Genomic DNA, 17,952 nt, shown 5'->3' with positions numbered 1-17,952 from the left:
GTGAATTTGTCGCAGTGAGAGACTCCGATCATAAGAAACATTACATGTGAAAAAAAAGGAACATTTGGACAAAAAAAAAAAAGAAAATCACACATTTCATTAACAACAGGCTCTTGTACAAAATGTCAACATAAATAATTAATAACAATGTCGATAAATTATTGATAAATAAAATAAATCTCATGTCTGTACAAGTAAAAGGTACTGTCAGTTGAAGATAAACGGATCCATGAAATAACATAATGGAGCAGCTTTATGAAAGAATGACAAGGAATCAAAGATTTTTTTTTTTTTCAGGTGTACTATCCCTTTAAGAGACTCGTGGTTAGCGTTCCCCTGCAGGAGCACTTTTTTTGGCAATAGTTTTGTCACAAACTGATTTTGCTTGTCACATCCCGGAGACATGGGAGTGACAGCACAGCGGTCAGAGCTGGGAGATATGCGCTTGCGAGGTGTGTGAGATGTGTTTGTTTTTTTTCTCTTGTCTGAATTTCCATCCATTTCTGTGTATTTTTCTTTTTCTCTGTGATGAGTAACATTTACGCCTTCTTCCCTGCGGTTACATTTTGCACACAGTCATGGTTTCTGACCCAATTTGCTCTCCTTCCAACCTTGTCTGGTTTTGTACCTCCTGATTTATTCTTATGCTCACTGTGTTCTATTGTAATCTGTAGCTCCCTGCCTTCTTGTTTTTTATTCACTTCCAGTTTCTATCTGTTTTTACAAATGATCTCCGCTTGAGGACAAACAGGCAACACATTTTGGCAATACAGAAACCCTATTTTACCTTCAGTTTTTGAGACCCACAGCAATTTTTTCACTACAAAAAAAAACAGTTATGTTATCCACAATCCCTTAATCCCTCTGAAGGCTGGTGGAGACTGCCTGCATGTTTCCTTTGCTTACAAATGCCTGCATGTTGTTACCTTAACTCAGCTGTGAGAAAGGAACAGCTGCTGATGGAAAGACCTGCATCTCGAAACCACTTAGAGGCTTTTAGCGCTGACACAACTGACATCGTCGCCTCTGCGAACAGGTACGCTGCTGCAGAAGCTACGCTGAATCTTGCTAAAGACTTTGTGCAGCAGTCTAAACACGAAAAAAAATATCTGTATTAATGTGCTCTGATGTGAAACTCCTCATCAATGACAGCTCATGTTGGATGATTTTAAGCCTGTAAGTGAAGTCAGGACTCGACAGATTTAGAGCTGGCGCCTTTTTTTCTGTGACATTTTTTAGATTAAAAGGATATTTTGAAGCAATTTCCCAGCAACTGTGTTCAGCTTTGCGATTAGAAAAATTCTAACAAGGGATTCCTGCGCTACAGACATGAGCTCCAATAAGCACTTGCTTATACACATGTGCAGCCAAATAAAACTCCACAGTGGTTTATGTTGTAGCGCAAATCAAGGGCCTCATTTATAGAAACAATATCTCACTTTAACCTTGTTTCCATGGCACAAACATTTAAAAAAAAATCATGAATTCAACAAAACTGGGAATTCCATCTACAGCGTTCACACCCTGCACAACTCATTTCCATCACAGAAAACTGGAGAACATCGACGTCTCGTACTGATTTGAAGCAGTTGTCCCTTTGGCTTGAATTTGCACAGAAGTTTTGCATGAGAAGTGTTTATAAATGAGTCTCCTGGATGCTGCCGGAAAAGGTTCGGCTTGCTCCTGTGGCGTCTCTTGAGGCAGGTTGAGTCGTGATGCATCAAAGTACAAAATACCTTGAGGACTTTTAAATGGTTGTTACATGATACAGCCTCATGCAGAGAGGCAGAGAAGATATCTACCTTCGCCCACCAGGTCTCCAGAACACTAAAGATACGGTCTTGTAATATCAATCGACTGATATGGTCTGGTTCAGACAGCACCAGGCACAAAGATACACAGACAGATGACAAGGTCACATTCATATACAGCGGAAATTGGATCACAAAACAGCACAATCTCCTGAAAGAGGTGATACTTTGACACTTGTGACTTCGCTTTAACAACTGAACCGCCAACTCCAAACCTTCGTGTTGTGTCTTAGCTTAAAGTTGGACATCTTTCTCCGCACAATCATCTTGTTCCATCAAAATCTCTTATAATAATCCCTTCCTCTATTTACAATCACTTCTCACTATTTTGATATTTTCCCTTCAACCACGTCTTGTGGTTTTCGATAATCTCATCAGATACTATTGCCGGACCCCCTGTCGCTATACACAAAGTTGATGGGCATGAGGAAAAGTTTCTGAGGAAAATGGTTTTCGGGGAGAAATTTGGGGATTTTTTTTTTTCTTTGTGGGGGAAATCTCTCCCTCAGCAACGAACAAGACTGCACTCACACCAACCTCGCGCACAACCTCACACGGACACAATCATTAAAAAAAAGAAAAAGAAAAGAAAACATCACAAGAGATTTCTTCTTCATCTCCTATGAAAAAGATACAAAATGTATAAAAAATGTTATTTACAGTCTTTTCTTTTTTTTTTTTCTTTATGATGGATCTTGCCTGGATCAGGCTGACTTTTGTGTTTGAAATCTGAGGAGTTTGTGTTTGTCTTGAACAGTTTTTAGGTAGAAGAGGTGGTTGACTCATCGTCCAAAGAACCGTCAAAGATTATTGTAGGCGGTGGGACTCGAAAAACTTAATTTATACAGTACAACCCGCCCACTCGCATCCTCCTGTATCCTCAGCGGACGCTCTCTTTGTCTTACTTTCAATCCATCTCTCTGTCTCCTCTGTCCCAAGTTTGTTTCTAGTCCTCCGAAGTCCCAGGGTGCCCCAGTGTTTCAGGACCATCCATGACCTTTGAACTTGTCCCTGGTGCCCCAAGCACTGTCGCAATGCATAAAAGGATATGGAAGCTGTCATCAAGACTGTCCTTCACTTCTGTTGGCTCTGAAGTGAAGAAAAAGGAAAGTGAGTCATCAATAACTTTACACAACAACTCCTCCACTGATTTTGATTTCTCTTTCATGATGACGATGAAAACACAGGAGCAAAATGGAAATGAGGTGTTGGAAGCAAAAAGACAAAAGAGAGACAAAGGACGCAGAGCTGGAAGACAGAACAAAACAGACTAACACACGAGGGACAAAATGTAAAAGAAGCTGAAAAGTAGGAAGTGGAAGTGAGGGAGATGGGTTGCAAAAACAGGACAGAAAAGATAGTAAAGGAGAAATAAGAGAGATGAGGAGAGTTGAAGAGTGGAAATGATCTCCACGGAGCTGCTGAGTAAAAAGAAATCAGTCTGAGGAAGAAGAAAGAGGAGAGGGAAAGGGGGGAGATGCAGGAAAGTAAAAGTCCAAGATGATGAGGAGTTAAAAAGACAGAAGATGTAAAATACTGTGGCAGGAAGGAACAGGATGAAGGTTATTGAAGACTTACTCGGAGTCAGGGGAGACTTCAGATATGCTGTGGGAGGTGGCAGACTGGGACGGGGAGGGTGAGGGTCCCTGGGCGGAGCCATTAGGCCCAGGGTTAGAGGCAGCGGGGGGAGGAGTGAGGACAGTGGAACTGAAGGATGCCAGGATGGAGGAGAGAATATCCAGGTGTTCACTGGACGGTTGTCGACCCAGAGGGTTTGAACCTGCGACCTGGGGGACAGTCTGACCGGGGTACCTACATGGGGGTGCTGAGTCCAGTCGTCCTCTAATGTGAGCCGAGGGAGGGAGCTGCTCTTGCTGGGGCTCCTCGGAGATCGGCGGAGGAGGGGAGGAGGAGGGAGGCTGCTCGGGGTGTGAGGGCTGGCGGGGAGGCAGAGTGCGGAGCCACTCCCGACACGGCTGGGCCTGGGCTCCGACTCCGTTGGTCTCCAGCTGCTCTCTCGACCTACTGCTCATCAGTGCCCCCCCTAGGTGCTCCCGGGATGAAGCCTGCCGTCGAGTTAGCGTGTTCAGCTGTGACCTGGATCCGCTGAGGTATCCCTCCATTCCTATTCCGACAGCTCCCCCGTTTCCGCTCAAGTCCTCCCTCGAGGCGTGGATGCTGCCTGTGTGGTGGTTGTCCAGTCTGTCCCTGGATCCTGTCAAGTTCTCCCTGGATGATGAGGCTCGCTGGTGATCTAGCCCCAGACCCCCAAGCCCTGCTCCCTGCCCCAGTCCCAGCTCTCTCCTCCTGGGTAAGAGATCCAGGTTGTCCCTGGAACCCCGGGAGTCCAGCCGGTCCCTCGACCCCCCAACTGTTTGCCTCCCTAGCGGATCCCTGGACAGCTGCCTCCGGGCCAGCGAGTCCAGGTGCTCCCTGGAGGAGTAGCGGGAACCTGGCTGAGAGAGAGAGCCGGTACCTCCACCGGCGCCAGCCGTGGCAGAGTACATGCGACCATAGGAGGCTGCAGGAACGCCCCGGTGGCCCAGAGTAGACGTGCGGTACCAGTTGAGCTCACTGGGGGCCCGGCCCACAGTGGAAAGACCCTGGAGCGCCGGGGGACAGCCAAGACGATTCTTCAAGATACCTGGGAGGAGAAAATAAGAACGTGAGAAGGAGAGGGGAAGGCATCAGTGGCAGAAAAGGAGAAAGAAAGAAAGAAAGAAAGAAAGAAAGAACGAAAGAAAGAAAGAAAGAAAGAAAGAAAGAAAGAAAGAAAGAAAGAGAAACTTGTAGAAGGGATGAGATTCCATTAGAAGGAGAAACAGGACAGGAGTGCAAAAACTGCAAAGGTATACAGGGGTTGCAGGTGAGGATGGAAAAGCAGTAGGTAGAAGAAGAGTGATAAGGGAAGAAGGGAATGAAGAGAAAGTGAAGGAGAAGGATGTCAAGAAAAGTGTAAGAGCAGGAGAAAGAAGTGTTTTGGAATTATTAATGACATTTCTGGGCCTTTCTACATGTTGTGTTAACATTTTATGAATCAAAATACCATCTTGGGTCTGAGTAATCTGGATGTCCTGAGGCAGACTTAAAAATAAGTCATGCAACTCAAATACATACTGTATCCTGCTGAAGTGTGGCCTCTTTCTTTTGTGCCCTAAAATGTCACTCATGCTTTCAGGCTACATGAGTGATGTCAAACTTCGCCTGCATTTCTTACTCACTCTCAGTGTGTCCTTGTATGTGTGGCGCACCTCTGCACATGCCAATTTTGTATGTATGTATTCTGAGTACACATATGGTGTCACCAATGCTTTTAGGGCCAGATTTAGACCTTGACTGAAGCACCACACTGTGTTGTTTAAGTTATTTTTATGCACAGGGGCCACTCCAGCTCTGCTCTGCCTGCTCTGATGACTCCAGCTGATCCCAGCCCTGGAGTGTGTTGCAGAGGTACACAAACATAACCTGAAGTAAAACAAAAAAGATCTGGATGAATTCAGTGGGAGAGGGCACTGCTAGGTCACATCAAGAGTGTATTGAAATAATTAAAATGTTTAACAGATAATCTGTGTATACAGCAGCAGTATAAGTCTCAGTTATTGAGCTGAGTTTTGAATGCTGCTTGGTTGAGTCAGCTCACACAGCTCTTCCGTCTTCCTGCTGGCAAAATGCCCCATTTCAATCCTGATGACCGAGGCTGCATCAGTCATACAAGATGTCTGCAGATTTTTGTTTAACAATAAAGAAGATAAAATATTTATAGACCACAGACTGATGTCCAGAGATGCATGACCAAAAACCAAACCCTCGACACAAATGTAACAATCATATGACACAAGTAGATATTTATAGAAACCAAAAAGAAGAAAAAAATACCATTTGCTAATCATTGTTTTAACTACATTGTTTTATACATTTGTTATCGTACTTTTTAAAGGTGTGTTTCATATTGTCTTAATTAAAATCTTTGACCTGATACCTCATTATACTTACAGGAAGGAGAAACCAAAGATTAGAATAATATCAAAAGCAAATCCAAAATGTCAGTATGCCTTTAGATTGTGTTTATTTGTATATGTGTGTGTTTATGTGTCTTCCTCACCCTTGCGGTGCCTGTGCGGCTGGGTGAGGCCGCTCTCGTCTCCACTAGTGAGCGCTGCATCAAGCTGGTTGTTGTTGGCTGCGTCCTTGCTGTAATCTGCCCCCAGGGGGCGCTCTGAGCCCCACTTTTGAAGGGTGTGTGTCTCACACTCCTCCAACGCTGGCCAGTAAGACAGAAGGTCATTGCCATCCAGATCTGTCACACACATAAAAAAAACAAAACATGTTCAGGTTACCGTTTTCAGTGACACTTCATGAGGTGAATTCTGTTGTTACAAAAACTTTCCCAACATACTGGAGATGTTCTCATGTCAATAAGCCCTGACACAAGTCATTGGTTGATAAAGCGAAAAAAAAAGTTCCTTAAACCGGTGATGAAGACATGAAAAAGGTTGTGAAGTGGACAAAATCACTATTATTACTGTCAGGACTAATAGAAAATCATTTATCATGAAAGCCAGTAAACAGTTATGAAAAGAGGCCAAGATTTTTTTATGCCTCATATTCATCTTTATAATTTGTGTTCTGAATTAATTTTGTTGCTGCATGTGCATTGTGACCAACACAAACAGATGTCTGTATCAAATAGCAGGTGTCAGCAGACAAATAGCATGTGTTCATTATGATAAATCAGCCAGGGTAAATTGAAAATGTCATATGGGAAGAGAATGTATCAAACTAATGCATATCCTGTGAACAGGCAAAATCCAAGCACAAAGTGATTCATGCATGAAATGTCACAGATGAACATGCGATGGTGGAGGCCCTCGCAGCCATTCGACATGTGAGTTTGTTCTCATCTGTGACATCATCAACCCTTTGGGCACGTAAGCGTAATTTGGAAAATCTCATTATGTAGTGGTGATATCATCATTCAACCACATTTTATCAAAATATGATCAGTAGTGTCTGAGACTTGTTAACTGAGTACATGGATGATGAATACATAGTGCTGCAGTATCAATTCATTGATAACTGCTCATTTTTGTCTAAACAATGTCTGAAAATAGTGGAGAAAAAAACCCCTGATAATCTTTCTGAGCCCAAGATGAGATCTTTACAATGCTTGACCAACGTTCAAAGAAATTAAATTTACAAATTATGAAAAACAGAACATTTTCAAATTTGAAAACCTGAAGCCAGTGAATGTTTGACTTTTTTGCTTAATAAATCAGTTAATGATTAATTTATTATAAAACTGATCCAGATTCATTTCTGTATATCAACTTATTGGACAATTATTAATCATTCCATCGCTATAAAAATGTTACATCTTTATTTTTTCTTCTCTAACATGCTCTTAAATAAAAAAAATAAAGGGGTTATAAAAACACATCATTGTTGTTGTTCTCTCTTTTTTTAACAGATGTCCATTGAACACAGTTATGCACATTCCTACCTCGGTCTTCTAACATTTGACAGCTCTACTAAATCAATGTGGGGTTTAATGCTTTGTCACAACAAATAGGAGACCATCTTCAAAAAGAAGTGACCTTTCAGTAAAAAGCCCACATCCCTCAGCACTGCTCATCAAAGACATGTACTGTATGTTAGGGTTAATACTCCTGTCAGGGCCCCTGACCAAGACACTGGCAAAAGAACTGGAGTTGGTCTGCGGGTGCTGCAGTGCGGCTGCCCACTGCTCTTAGTGTGTGTGTATAAAATGGGTCAAATGCAGAGGATCAATACTTCTTCTACTTCTTCTCTGGCCCTTCAGTTTGACTGCACTGATGAACTGATTGGACTCTACTGGCCATCTGGATTCTGTCCACCTCCATTAAAACTGACAGCTCTGGTCCATGTTTCACTCTGAATAGAGTTCATGTGATCCAGATGGCTTATTAAGCTAAGAATTGATTACTTATATGGATTTATAGATTTGCACAGGCCTGGCCTTTTCTCATAATGAAATATTTCACAGAACAATGTATATGCATGACATTTATATCACATACTTTCAAGTGCATAAACTCATGTATTATGCATGATTTGCAAGTGTATAAGAAGAAAGAAGGTATTGATTAATTTATCAGGCACTGACATTTCCTCTCGTTGTGTGTCTGTGTGTTTTGTGCCTGTATGTTTCTACGTGTCTGAGATAAAAGAGTGCGCTTTTTTCTACAACATAGACTTCAATTGTTCAACTCTACCGGTCGACTGGGACCTTTCTGTGTGGAGTCTGTATGTTCTCCCAGTGCTTGAGTGGGTTTCCTCCCCTGGTTCAAGGGCATGCAGGCTAGATTAACTGGTGACTCTTTACTGCCCAAAGGTGCACAGGTATACTGTATATGATTGTGAATGGTTGTTTGTCTTTATGTGTTAGCTCTGTGATATCTTGGAGACCTGGACAGGGTGTGCCTCGCCTCTCACTCGACACTTGATCATTACTGGCTTTTAATTGTAAGAAGAAATGCCTTAAAAAGCAAAAAGGGGAAAATGTAAAGATAAATAATTTGATAGTTGCCAAAGTGGTCACCTACCTTTGGTACCATTGTGGGTGGGCTCGGTGAGCAGACGCTCGCTGTGATTGGAGCGTTTGAAGCGCCGCTGGATGCGTCCACGGAGGCGGACGTTGTCCTCGCTCTCAGAGGAAGGAATGGAGAGACTGCGTTCCTCCTCCATGGAGAGGTCTGAGTCGGAGTCCGAGTCCTCACCTGGGAGGACAGAGGGAAAGACAGAAGGAGGGAGAGAGGAAACAAGTGAGAGAAAGAATAAAAAGAATAAAGATGAAGATTATAATTCTCCATGGGTTGTTGTAGGTATGTGTGCTTGATCTCTGGTGAAATTCATATGGAGAAAAAGAAATAAGGATTTTATACTGCTCGTTATAGGTGTGTGTTTGTGTGTGTGTGTGTGTGTGTGTGTGTGTGTGTGTCTGCTTATTCTGGTGTTTGTGTGTGTGTGTGTGTGTGTGTGTGTGTGCTTACCTCCGTCTCTGTGGAACATAGCTACATCCAGGTCTGTCGCTCCGGTATGGACGATATTTTGTTCCAGAGTCTGACGAGCCAAAAGGTTTTCTCTAACAGGGAGAGAGGAAAGGGGTGAATATACACACAAACACATACACACGCACACGCACACGCACGCACACACACACACACACACACACACACACACACACACAGTAGCATGTACTGTTCATAAACACACACACTCAGACACACATAAAGACAGACAATCACTGATCCATAAAGCCACAAACAGCCACTCTCCGAGTACATTAGTGTTGCTCTACATACAGTACATTACATTGTTATATCTCATCTTCTTCATCTTTACCCCACTGACCCACAAAATACACAACAGTGAAGGGATTTCCTGCCTGAAGCAATTTTATCCCAAATCCAACTGCTGAACCAATGAAACCTGACTGCTGAACCATGTTTCTATCCGAATGATGATTTATCATTTGTATATTGCTGGTATTTACCTGTTTGCTCTTGAATTAAATGAGACCTTAGTCTAGTCTTATTTTACGCTAGTGGCCATGGTGTGGAGGTGTTTCATTCAAGCTAATTTCTAGTAAAAGTTGTGAGCATTTGTGTGTTTATATACCTAGCGGAGCTGACAGAGGAGATGGTAGAGGTTCCCAGGGTGATGCGGTGCAGTCCACTCTGCTCCAACAGAGATGCGTTGTGATAGGGGTTCTGTGCCTGAACACACACACACACACACACATACGTGAGGTTTAGAAAAGTGAGGTTAAATTCAGAGAAATGAGAAATGAGGGAGAGCAACATTGTTCAAATAATGTTAGATCACCCTGTGCACTGAATGATTGAAAGCCAGCCATTTTGCCCGTCTACTTTTTAATAGAGGGTTAATTTTCAGTTTGTTTTTTGTTTCATGATATAAGGCTTCTTTCTGATACAGTGGTTTTCTATCCATATCCTAATAATAATAGATGGTTACTTATACATACAGCACAACCCATCCGAGGTTCAAAACAGCACACAGCATCATGTTTGTGTGTCTAATAATAGTTTTTGGAAGGTCTTGTCAATTTGCCCCAGATGACTTAGTGATGGATTGGAAGAGCTTTGAAGAAAATGGGGGTTAAAAGGGTGGAATTAACTACAACACACTCACACACAGGCATGCACGTAAACACAAATGTCTCACGAACACACACATCCAAACTACATATGAATTTAACTGGACAGGAGACGAGATTAAAAGGGAATATGGAACAGTGAACACACACACACACACACACACACACGGGCACTAGCACAGAGATAATGAATGATTTTAAAAGACAGGCTAAAGAAAACTTGGGTTACAGTTCAGTGAGCTATGAACTAATAAACACACACACACACAAGATAGAAGAAAGAGTGAAGTACATAAGTGAAGGCTAGGGTTACGGATAGGGTTACACACATGCATGCACACACACACACACATGCGTGCGCACACACACACACTCTAGATAAGCAATGCACAGTGCTTTTGTAGAAGTGGGCTAAAGAGCGGGCAGGGCTGCACTGGTCGGTATATTGTTTTATCTGGGTCAGCCACAAACCCTGAAGGCAGAAGGAGAGGAGAGAGGGAGGACAAGAACGATGGATGGGTGGGAAGAAGGAGGAACGGAGGCAGGGGTGCCCTGTGCTGTCTAGTAATGGACACAGTGAGTACGTGCATCTTGAAAACAATACTGTAGAACCGAATAAAACACGCAGTAGTAAATGGTGTTGGGCTTAAGCAGAAAGTCAATTTACAGCTTCACATCAGGGACTTACATGTATCCTGCAAGTCGTTAATGTGCAATAATGATAATCCCATTATAATATTATAGCTCATGTAAATGATCATTTTAAAGCTGTATTTTGTATATCATATACTGTTTATTGCATTCTTGTTGCACTGTTGAGGATATGCTGTGTAAATGATTCCAGTTACGTCAGTTCAGAGGGAACTGGTGTCAGATACCAGATGACAGTTTGTTGGGTTCAAATGAACTCCTGTGTGTTTGCCTGTTTGGTTCAGTTTGTTTTGGCTGATGTGAAAGCTGTCAGTTAGACAGACTCTGTTTGTGGCGTAAAAGCAAAATCGACCACAGGATTTTATGGTAGTAGATATGTGATTTTAACATGAATTCAAAATCTAAAATACTATCAAATCTATCGTCTGTCCTTTCTTCCTTCACGTCAACTTACTGAACACTGCAGAGTCACGCTGCAGCAGTATAAAAACCCAACTAGAGACCATGCATGGGTATGTGTAACTCACAGCGTTCTGTGGTGGTCTTGGTGGGTCTTCTCCAGGGCTCTTCTTACCCAAACAGGCAACTCTCCAGGCCTCCTGAACCTCTGAGTTGAACACAGTGAAGACCAGCATCACTGACAGACCCTGGGAGACAGAGAGAGATGACAAAATTAGCTGCACTGGCAAATGAGCGATGGATTTGAAGGTTTTAATGTACAAGATTGTTAGACTACCCAGTTCAGCTGTATATTCCAAAAAAATGCTATCAGTGAACACCAAATAACATGACATACAGTATGTTAAAAAATGTGAAAGCATTAGTTTATTGAACGTCGGTTGACTGAGTGCTAGAGTAAACCAACATTTATTTATATGGAAAATGAAAGGATTACTACTTTAAGCAAGAATTCCTTGGCTACAGATACAGAACATACACTTGGCCAATACCTGTACTAGGCAGAGGACATCAAATATGTAATAGAAAGCCAGGATGCTGTTGTTCACAGCCATCAAACCACACAGCCAGGTGGAGGTGGCCACCAGCAACAGCAGGAAGGCATTGCGAATTGTTGCACTGGAGAGAGACAGAGATAAGATAAGATAATCCTTTATTAATCCCACAGTGGGGAAATTTGCAGTGTTACACAGCAGAGAAACACAGAGTGCAATGGGGGATAAAAAGGTTAGATTTGGGTTCAACAGGATGAATCTCTAATGTAACACACACTCTGGTAGCTTCTGGTAGCTTCTGGTAGTCTGCAGCTCTTTGGAAACAGACAAAAACCCCTAACCCTAACCCCTAAACCTAACCCTAACCCTAACCCTATGTAGTTACGTAGTCGCTCGTCTCATGCATGTCTAACACAACAGATAGACTTCTATTCTAATAAATACAGCTGTCTACACAGACAAAGTTTGATCCTTGGGTGTCATCATGTAATGACACTGCTCAGTTTTAACTGGGAATTGCATATGTTAACAGTAATACTGATTACTTTTCTTGATTAGCCTGTTTGCTAATAAACCAGATGTTTTGGAGTACAGACAGCTAAAGGCTAAACTACTGCATCGCTGTAACATTTGGAAAAAACTTCACTTGTTCCTCATCACACTATACACTTAGATACAGTGTAACATTATTAAAAAGCAGCCATTATAACTTAACACATTACTGACAAAAAGTCCAGTTCTTCATTGATTCCCATGAAGGGGACAAAATAGAAAATACAAGATTCAAGAGTGACAGGAAGTGAGAGCCAGCAGGAAAAAGAAATAGTGATTAAACCCTACAATGAAACCTGAGACAGAAATGTGGGAGCGAAGCAGAGCGACAGACACAACATAACTAAACCGATTTACACTGGGTCTTTTAAACAGAAATAATTTGATCAATAACAAGGCCTGACATGATTATTGTCTACCAAATCAAAATTGACTGAATGAGACAGACAGAAATACAGGCATATTGCCCTCTGTACAAGGTTAGTTCATCAATCACAAACCATTTATCAAATCTACACTCCCAGTGGTTTTGGGTTGCTCATATGACAGCTGGGTTATCACTATGATCCCCTAAAATAACTGCATTTAAGCACTTTTGTTTTTAAAACTTTGTTGAGGTTATTAGTAGTTACTGTTTAGCCTGAAAGAGCAAAAATGGATTTTTCCCAATAACATAAAGAGTACAGTAATTAAAGTCTCTAGGGTTACATATGGAAAATAGCCAACAAAGTCCCTTTTTGAAAGTTAGAAAAGTGATTTAACCATTGTACTCACATGACAGGGAGCTTCTTGGTCTCCTTCTGAGACGGGTTGCAGGACATCTTGGCTACAATCATGAAAATCCCTCCATTCATCTGGACAGAGGGAGATCAATACACACGGTAAGGCAACATTTTTAATGCATGTCAGCTAATCCAATACTACCATTAGCAACATCAGGGATAAGGATGAGCAGATGAAGCAAAATCAATGTGGATAAAATAGTTATCTTCCAGGGTAAAAAGGTGGATTTATTAAAGGTTAAGCCATCTACGTCTCTTACAAGAAACTATGAATTGCTCATTAATCCCACTTTGGTTCCCCCGCTCAGATACTATATGAAAATAGACAAATCAGTGAATGTAAGAAATTTAATTGCTGAGTAAATGAACAAGTAGGAACTTATAAAAACTGTTACAGTACTGTGTCTGAGATGTTGCAGTGAAGTTGGTGTGAGCTTGATGTGGGCAGCAATTAAAATTATGGTCTAACAGAGTTCAAGTGTTGTATAATCTTTTGGAATGCTGATTCTCCTAATTTTGGGAGTTTGCCCAGATAGAGATTTACAGCCAGGGAAGAAAGAACATCTTTTTATATGAAAATGAGTTTAACGTTAGGCTGATACAGTCGAGTACAGTCAAGCTGGTAAGTAGAGTCAAGCTGATATATACTACAGTTTTTGGGTGATATAATCTTTTACAGGAATATTTCTACATTTTGATTTTGAATTTTTCTTGGTGAGAGTTACATTAGAAAATCAATACTATTCTCATATGAAGCTGGAGTTAAGCTCACTGTAGCATAAGAACCGGAAACAGGGGGAGACCTACATATGTAATAAAAAATCTGCCTGAACAGCACCTCTAAAGCTCACTAATTAATGCATTATAATAAAACTGAATGAAAACTGAAGTGTAAAAACTAATAGTACTTGTGATTTTATGGGGATTATGTGTCAGACTATTTCTTGGCCGAGAGCAGTGACTTCTTGGCTTCTCCTTCGTCACCGTGAAGTTGCCAGTGCTGCTAGGACCCGCAAGACGATGTGCTTCATCACCTACCTCCACCACCATTACCTTCCACTACAGTACAAGAAGACAAGCTGGCAAGGCTACCAGGAACTAGTCTAAAGGCCCCTTTATCTATCTCTGTTGGCCACGTCACCCTCACCTTGCAGGTCATAGCAGCCTGTCAAGAGTCTCCTGCAACCAGTGGAGACTCCAGGAACTCACTGGTGTTGGAAAATGTATTTTTTTTTACCAAAGGAAAGAGCCAGGCTAGCTGTATCCCCCTGTTTCCAGTCTTTGTGCTAAGCTAAACTCTAGCTTTCTCATATTTACTGTACAGACATGAGCTTGGTATATTCTCATCTCTAGCAAGAAAATGAAGAAGCATAATATAATCTATAAAATGTCTTAAAGCAAAAAAAAAAAAACCCAGAATCAACAGTCATCAATAGACTATAATCCCTTTCACAATCACATCACTAACACTATATTTTTATATTTATAGTTTGTCAGCACCCATCATTAATCATATCAGACAGACTTGGAGACAGTTACCAGTATGACGATGGCAATTGGACCAGCAAAGCTCCAGATGAGTTTGTCATAGATGGAGATCCAGCAGAAATCTGGGTTCCCATAACCCTCTGGGTCCAGGCCCACCGCCAGGCCTGCAGCGAAGAGACAGACAGTCAGATCAGACGGGAATATCAACTCTAAGATCTCTTCTACTGTCAATCACAGAGAGCCCGCGGTCAGAAAAGGGAGAAGCAGTGCAGTACATGACAGCATGCCATTACCTGAATGACAGAGCCAGTTCTCAATTAATCAGTCTTTTTGATAATTAGTCCGTTAGTTTTTTTGATCACATAACCTGATCAGAGGGCTTTCAGGTTACAAAAATCATTTTGAAGGTCATCAGCTTTCAAGAAATAGTGTGTAGTCTGTAGATACTTAATTACATTATTGTCTCTCCAGAGAATTTAACACACATTTTCAGTTTTTCTCTTCATTTCTACTGGGAACTTATTATTGATGCTTCTGATTGATTTAGTGTTTAGTTTGCAAACATTGATTATAGTAACTGTTGTAACTACATACTGGGCAGAACAAGCTTCCATAATCTAGCCTGTAAAATACACACATGTAGTAACAAAAGTTACTAGATCCCATCATGCATCCTGCTGGCTTATAAAAGACCAATAATTTGTTACTGAGCTGATTGTACTAAACAATAAAAGTGAATCCATGTCATTTTTGGTTTGTTTGCAAATATTGTTTACTGGGAACATTACTGAACTGACCTACACCCACGCCACAACCATCTGTTTTATCACAGCAGGTAGTTTTTTATATCCATCCATTATTTATGCACATCCAGTCCACCAGTGGACCTCCATGATGGTGCCAGGCGTGGTTGCTAGGAGATTTGTGACATGAACTGTGAAGTCTTTATTCCTTGTATATCCTCGTTTGAACAGTACTGTCAAGGTTTTGACAGTTGTGCATATAAAGAATTTTAAAATTGAATTGCAAGGGTAAGAGAGACGGGGAAAGCCTAAATAAAGACAGACAGAAAGTTAAACGCACCTCTGGGCCTGAGGAAAGAGATATGCAGTGTGTGTGTATGTGTGTGTGTCTGCGCTTTACTATTTCTATATTAAAATGTCACTGAAACCTGTTTAATAGAAGTGTCAATAGGACACCTTATCTGCACAGCCAGACTTACAGTGCATGTGTGTGACACTTGTGTTTGTGTGTGTGTGTGTGTGTGTGTGTGTGTGTGTGTGTGTGTGTTACCAGTAATAATAGCAGGCACGCCCCAGCCGATGGCATAGTAGAATCTCATGGCTCCGTAGTTGATGTTGCGTTGCTCGGTCTGCATGCGGTAGATATGAAGGCCCTCCACGAACATCCAGGCGAACGTGGACATGAAGAAGTAATGCAGCAGGATGGCGACGACCGTGCACAGGAACTGGAGGGTGAATGAGAGAAAGGGACAGTGATTAAGAGAAGGAAAGAGAAAAAAAAAGCAAGGATAGGAGGAGGAAGAGGAATCACGGTCAAAGAGAAGAAAAGAAGAAAGAAAAGAAAGGATGAAAAGTAGGGATGAAAAACAGGAGGGGAAAGAGAAAGACAGAAAAAATGTGAGACAGAGATGAAGAAATTAAGGGAATGTGAAGAAAAGAAGATGAGCGATAAAAAAAAAATATTATCCTTTGTATCGATTTTGTGACAGAGGGAGAGCAGGCGTGTTGGCAAGTGTCCAACAAATCTTTATTACAGCACAGCAGGTGTCAGCAATGAAGTGACAAGCGTTCATGATTTAACTGGCAATGCGACTAATGAACAGAGTTTATGGTGGCGTGTAACTGTATAACTCCAGGAAATGCACGAAATAACTGAATGAAAATGAATGTTGTTAATGTGCTGAATTATAGTAATAACACCCAAGAGTAAACTGCGATTACTGGTACGACAGCGAGCACCACTGGTAGAAGAAATACACAGAGTGGAGAATACCCTCGAAAGCTTTCATTCAGCATAGTGTATTTGCAATAGTAATAAATAGCAAGAAAACAAGATGATGCTAACTTGCATCCTGGTTTTAAGAGGAAGTATCAGCTCAGTTAAAGCTTATTTCCACTCACGGTTCAAACTTTTTTCAGCTTGTAACGGGCATGAACTGCTACAAAATGCATGTTTGTAACGCTGATTTTGGACCATACCATACATTTAGAAGAGGTATTTATAAAACATCCAGCTTAATTCATGGTTGATTTATTTATCTTTATCTTTTGAAATATAATTTATACATAATATTGATGCACATAGAGAACTTTGTCTTTATTGCCATAGATGTGATGCTACATTGATGCTGAGAGGTTGTCAATCAGCGCTTACAGACAGAACAGAATCTGTTATAACATAGACATCTGAGGTCAGTCCAGTATCATGGTTTAGACTGAATATCATCAGGAATTAATCACAATATTTTTTGTCATGGTGGTAGATAAACTTCCAAGTGATGCTGTTTGGTTTGGCAGTAATGCCGAACTTAGCCATGAATAATGCAGAAAATTAGCATTTAGTCTTTTGTCTGTTTTGTTTATTTGGCCAGATGAGAACGACGCTATTCAAACTTCAAGTGGCACATAATTATATACACACCTCAAAGTACCATCACCGCCTTCCAAGATAACTGTGTTGCTGTTTGTAAGAAGTACAAATACAATCTAAACAAACCATAGGAAACAACTATAAAACACATGGGTAAGTGAGTTCAAAAAGTTGGCAACTGAGTTTTCAAAGTCGTCAAGTGTAACAAAATGAGGTGAAAACCAACAGTCATCTGGATTTATGTTCATTTGTAGTTATATGTCTTCTTATCAGCTATAAACACTAGACAAGGTAAATTACAACTTAAAGTGCTCAGGCAGTCCTGCTTTGGCTAACGATACAAGAAGTGAAATCAGATTTGCTTTGACTTTCCCTGTTGCCAAAATCTTTAAGGATTATTGGCTAAATACTTGTAATGAGCATAATATAACAAGCTTCTTGTGAGTCCATGTGAGTATTTATAAGCTCTGGTTCCCTGACATATCTGACTGCACCCTGCAGACACTACAGAAGGTCTAAAAAGGTTCACGTTGCCGTGTCTCTAGGGTGCATCTCAGGTTCATTTGTTTGCATGAATGCAAAAATGCGTCAAATTTTTCTCTTCAGTTTGGACCAAAGTAAACCTACTATGAACATGATTGTACCATTACTCTGCAGTTATTCTAGAAAGCAGCTAAAGCACCTAAAATGAAAATGTAAATATTTCCAATTGTCAGCTTTCAGGACCTCTTGCAGAAAAAGGAGAAATACTTCACTAAAAAATACTACAGCTGAGTGCACAACATCTTAAAGTTAAGGAAAGCAGACTTGTAAGTCACAGATTTTAAGATTAGAAAAAGACACAGCCTGAGACCACACAGAAATAGCAGCAGCCATGGCAGGAATATCGCCAGACGATTAATTTCACACTCCCAAACACACGTGCACGCATGCACGCACACACACAC

General features: G+C 41.2%; 1 protein-coding gene across 2 annotated transcripts in view; it reads right to left on the bottom strand.

Moving 5' to 3' along the window:
• Positions 1 to 298: 298 nt before the first annotated feature.
• celsr3 (cadherin, EGF LAG seven-pass G-type receptor 3) overlaps positions 299 to 17,952 on the bottom strand; it is a 109,595-nt gene continuing 91,941 nt past the window's right edge. For both annotated transcript variants that reach the window (XM_044350391.1, XM_044350393.1), the window contains 11 exons: positions 15,686 to 15,860; positions 14,444 to 14,556; positions 12,897 to 12,976; positions 11,568 to 11,694; positions 11,145 to 11,264; positions 9,468 to 9,565; positions 8,840 to 8,931; positions 8,393 to 8,566; positions 5,914 to 6,108; positions 3,390 to 4,455; positions 299 to 2,900 (listed from right to left, as the gene is read on the bottom strand). In XM_044350391.1, the coding sequence (XP_044206326.1) occupies positions 2,873 to 2,900; positions 3,390 to 4,455; positions 5,914 to 6,108; positions 8,393 to 8,566; positions 8,840 to 8,931; positions 9,468 to 9,565; positions 11,145 to 11,264; positions 11,568 to 11,694; positions 12,897 to 12,976; positions 14,444 to 14,556; positions 15,686 to 15,860 (2,268 nt within the window). In that variant the 3' untranslated portion in view covers positions 299 to 2,872. The remainder of the gene's footprint in view (positions 2,901 to 3,389; positions 4,456 to 5,913; positions 6,109 to 8,392; positions 8,567 to 8,839; positions 8,932 to 9,467; positions 9,566 to 11,144; positions 11,265 to 11,567; positions 11,695 to 12,896; positions 12,977 to 14,443; positions 14,557 to 15,685; positions 15,861 to 17,952) is intronic.

This window comes from Thunnus albacares, chromosome 5, assembly GCF_914725855.1.
Source record: "Thunnus albacares chromosome 5, fThuAlb1.1, whole genome shotgun sequence".
Lineage (NCBI taxonomy): Eukaryota > Metazoa > Chordata > Actinopteri > Scombriformes > Scombridae > Thunnus > Thunnus albacares.
Note: the sequence above shows the minus strand (reverse complement) of the source record. Positions and strands in the feature narration are given on the sequence as shown.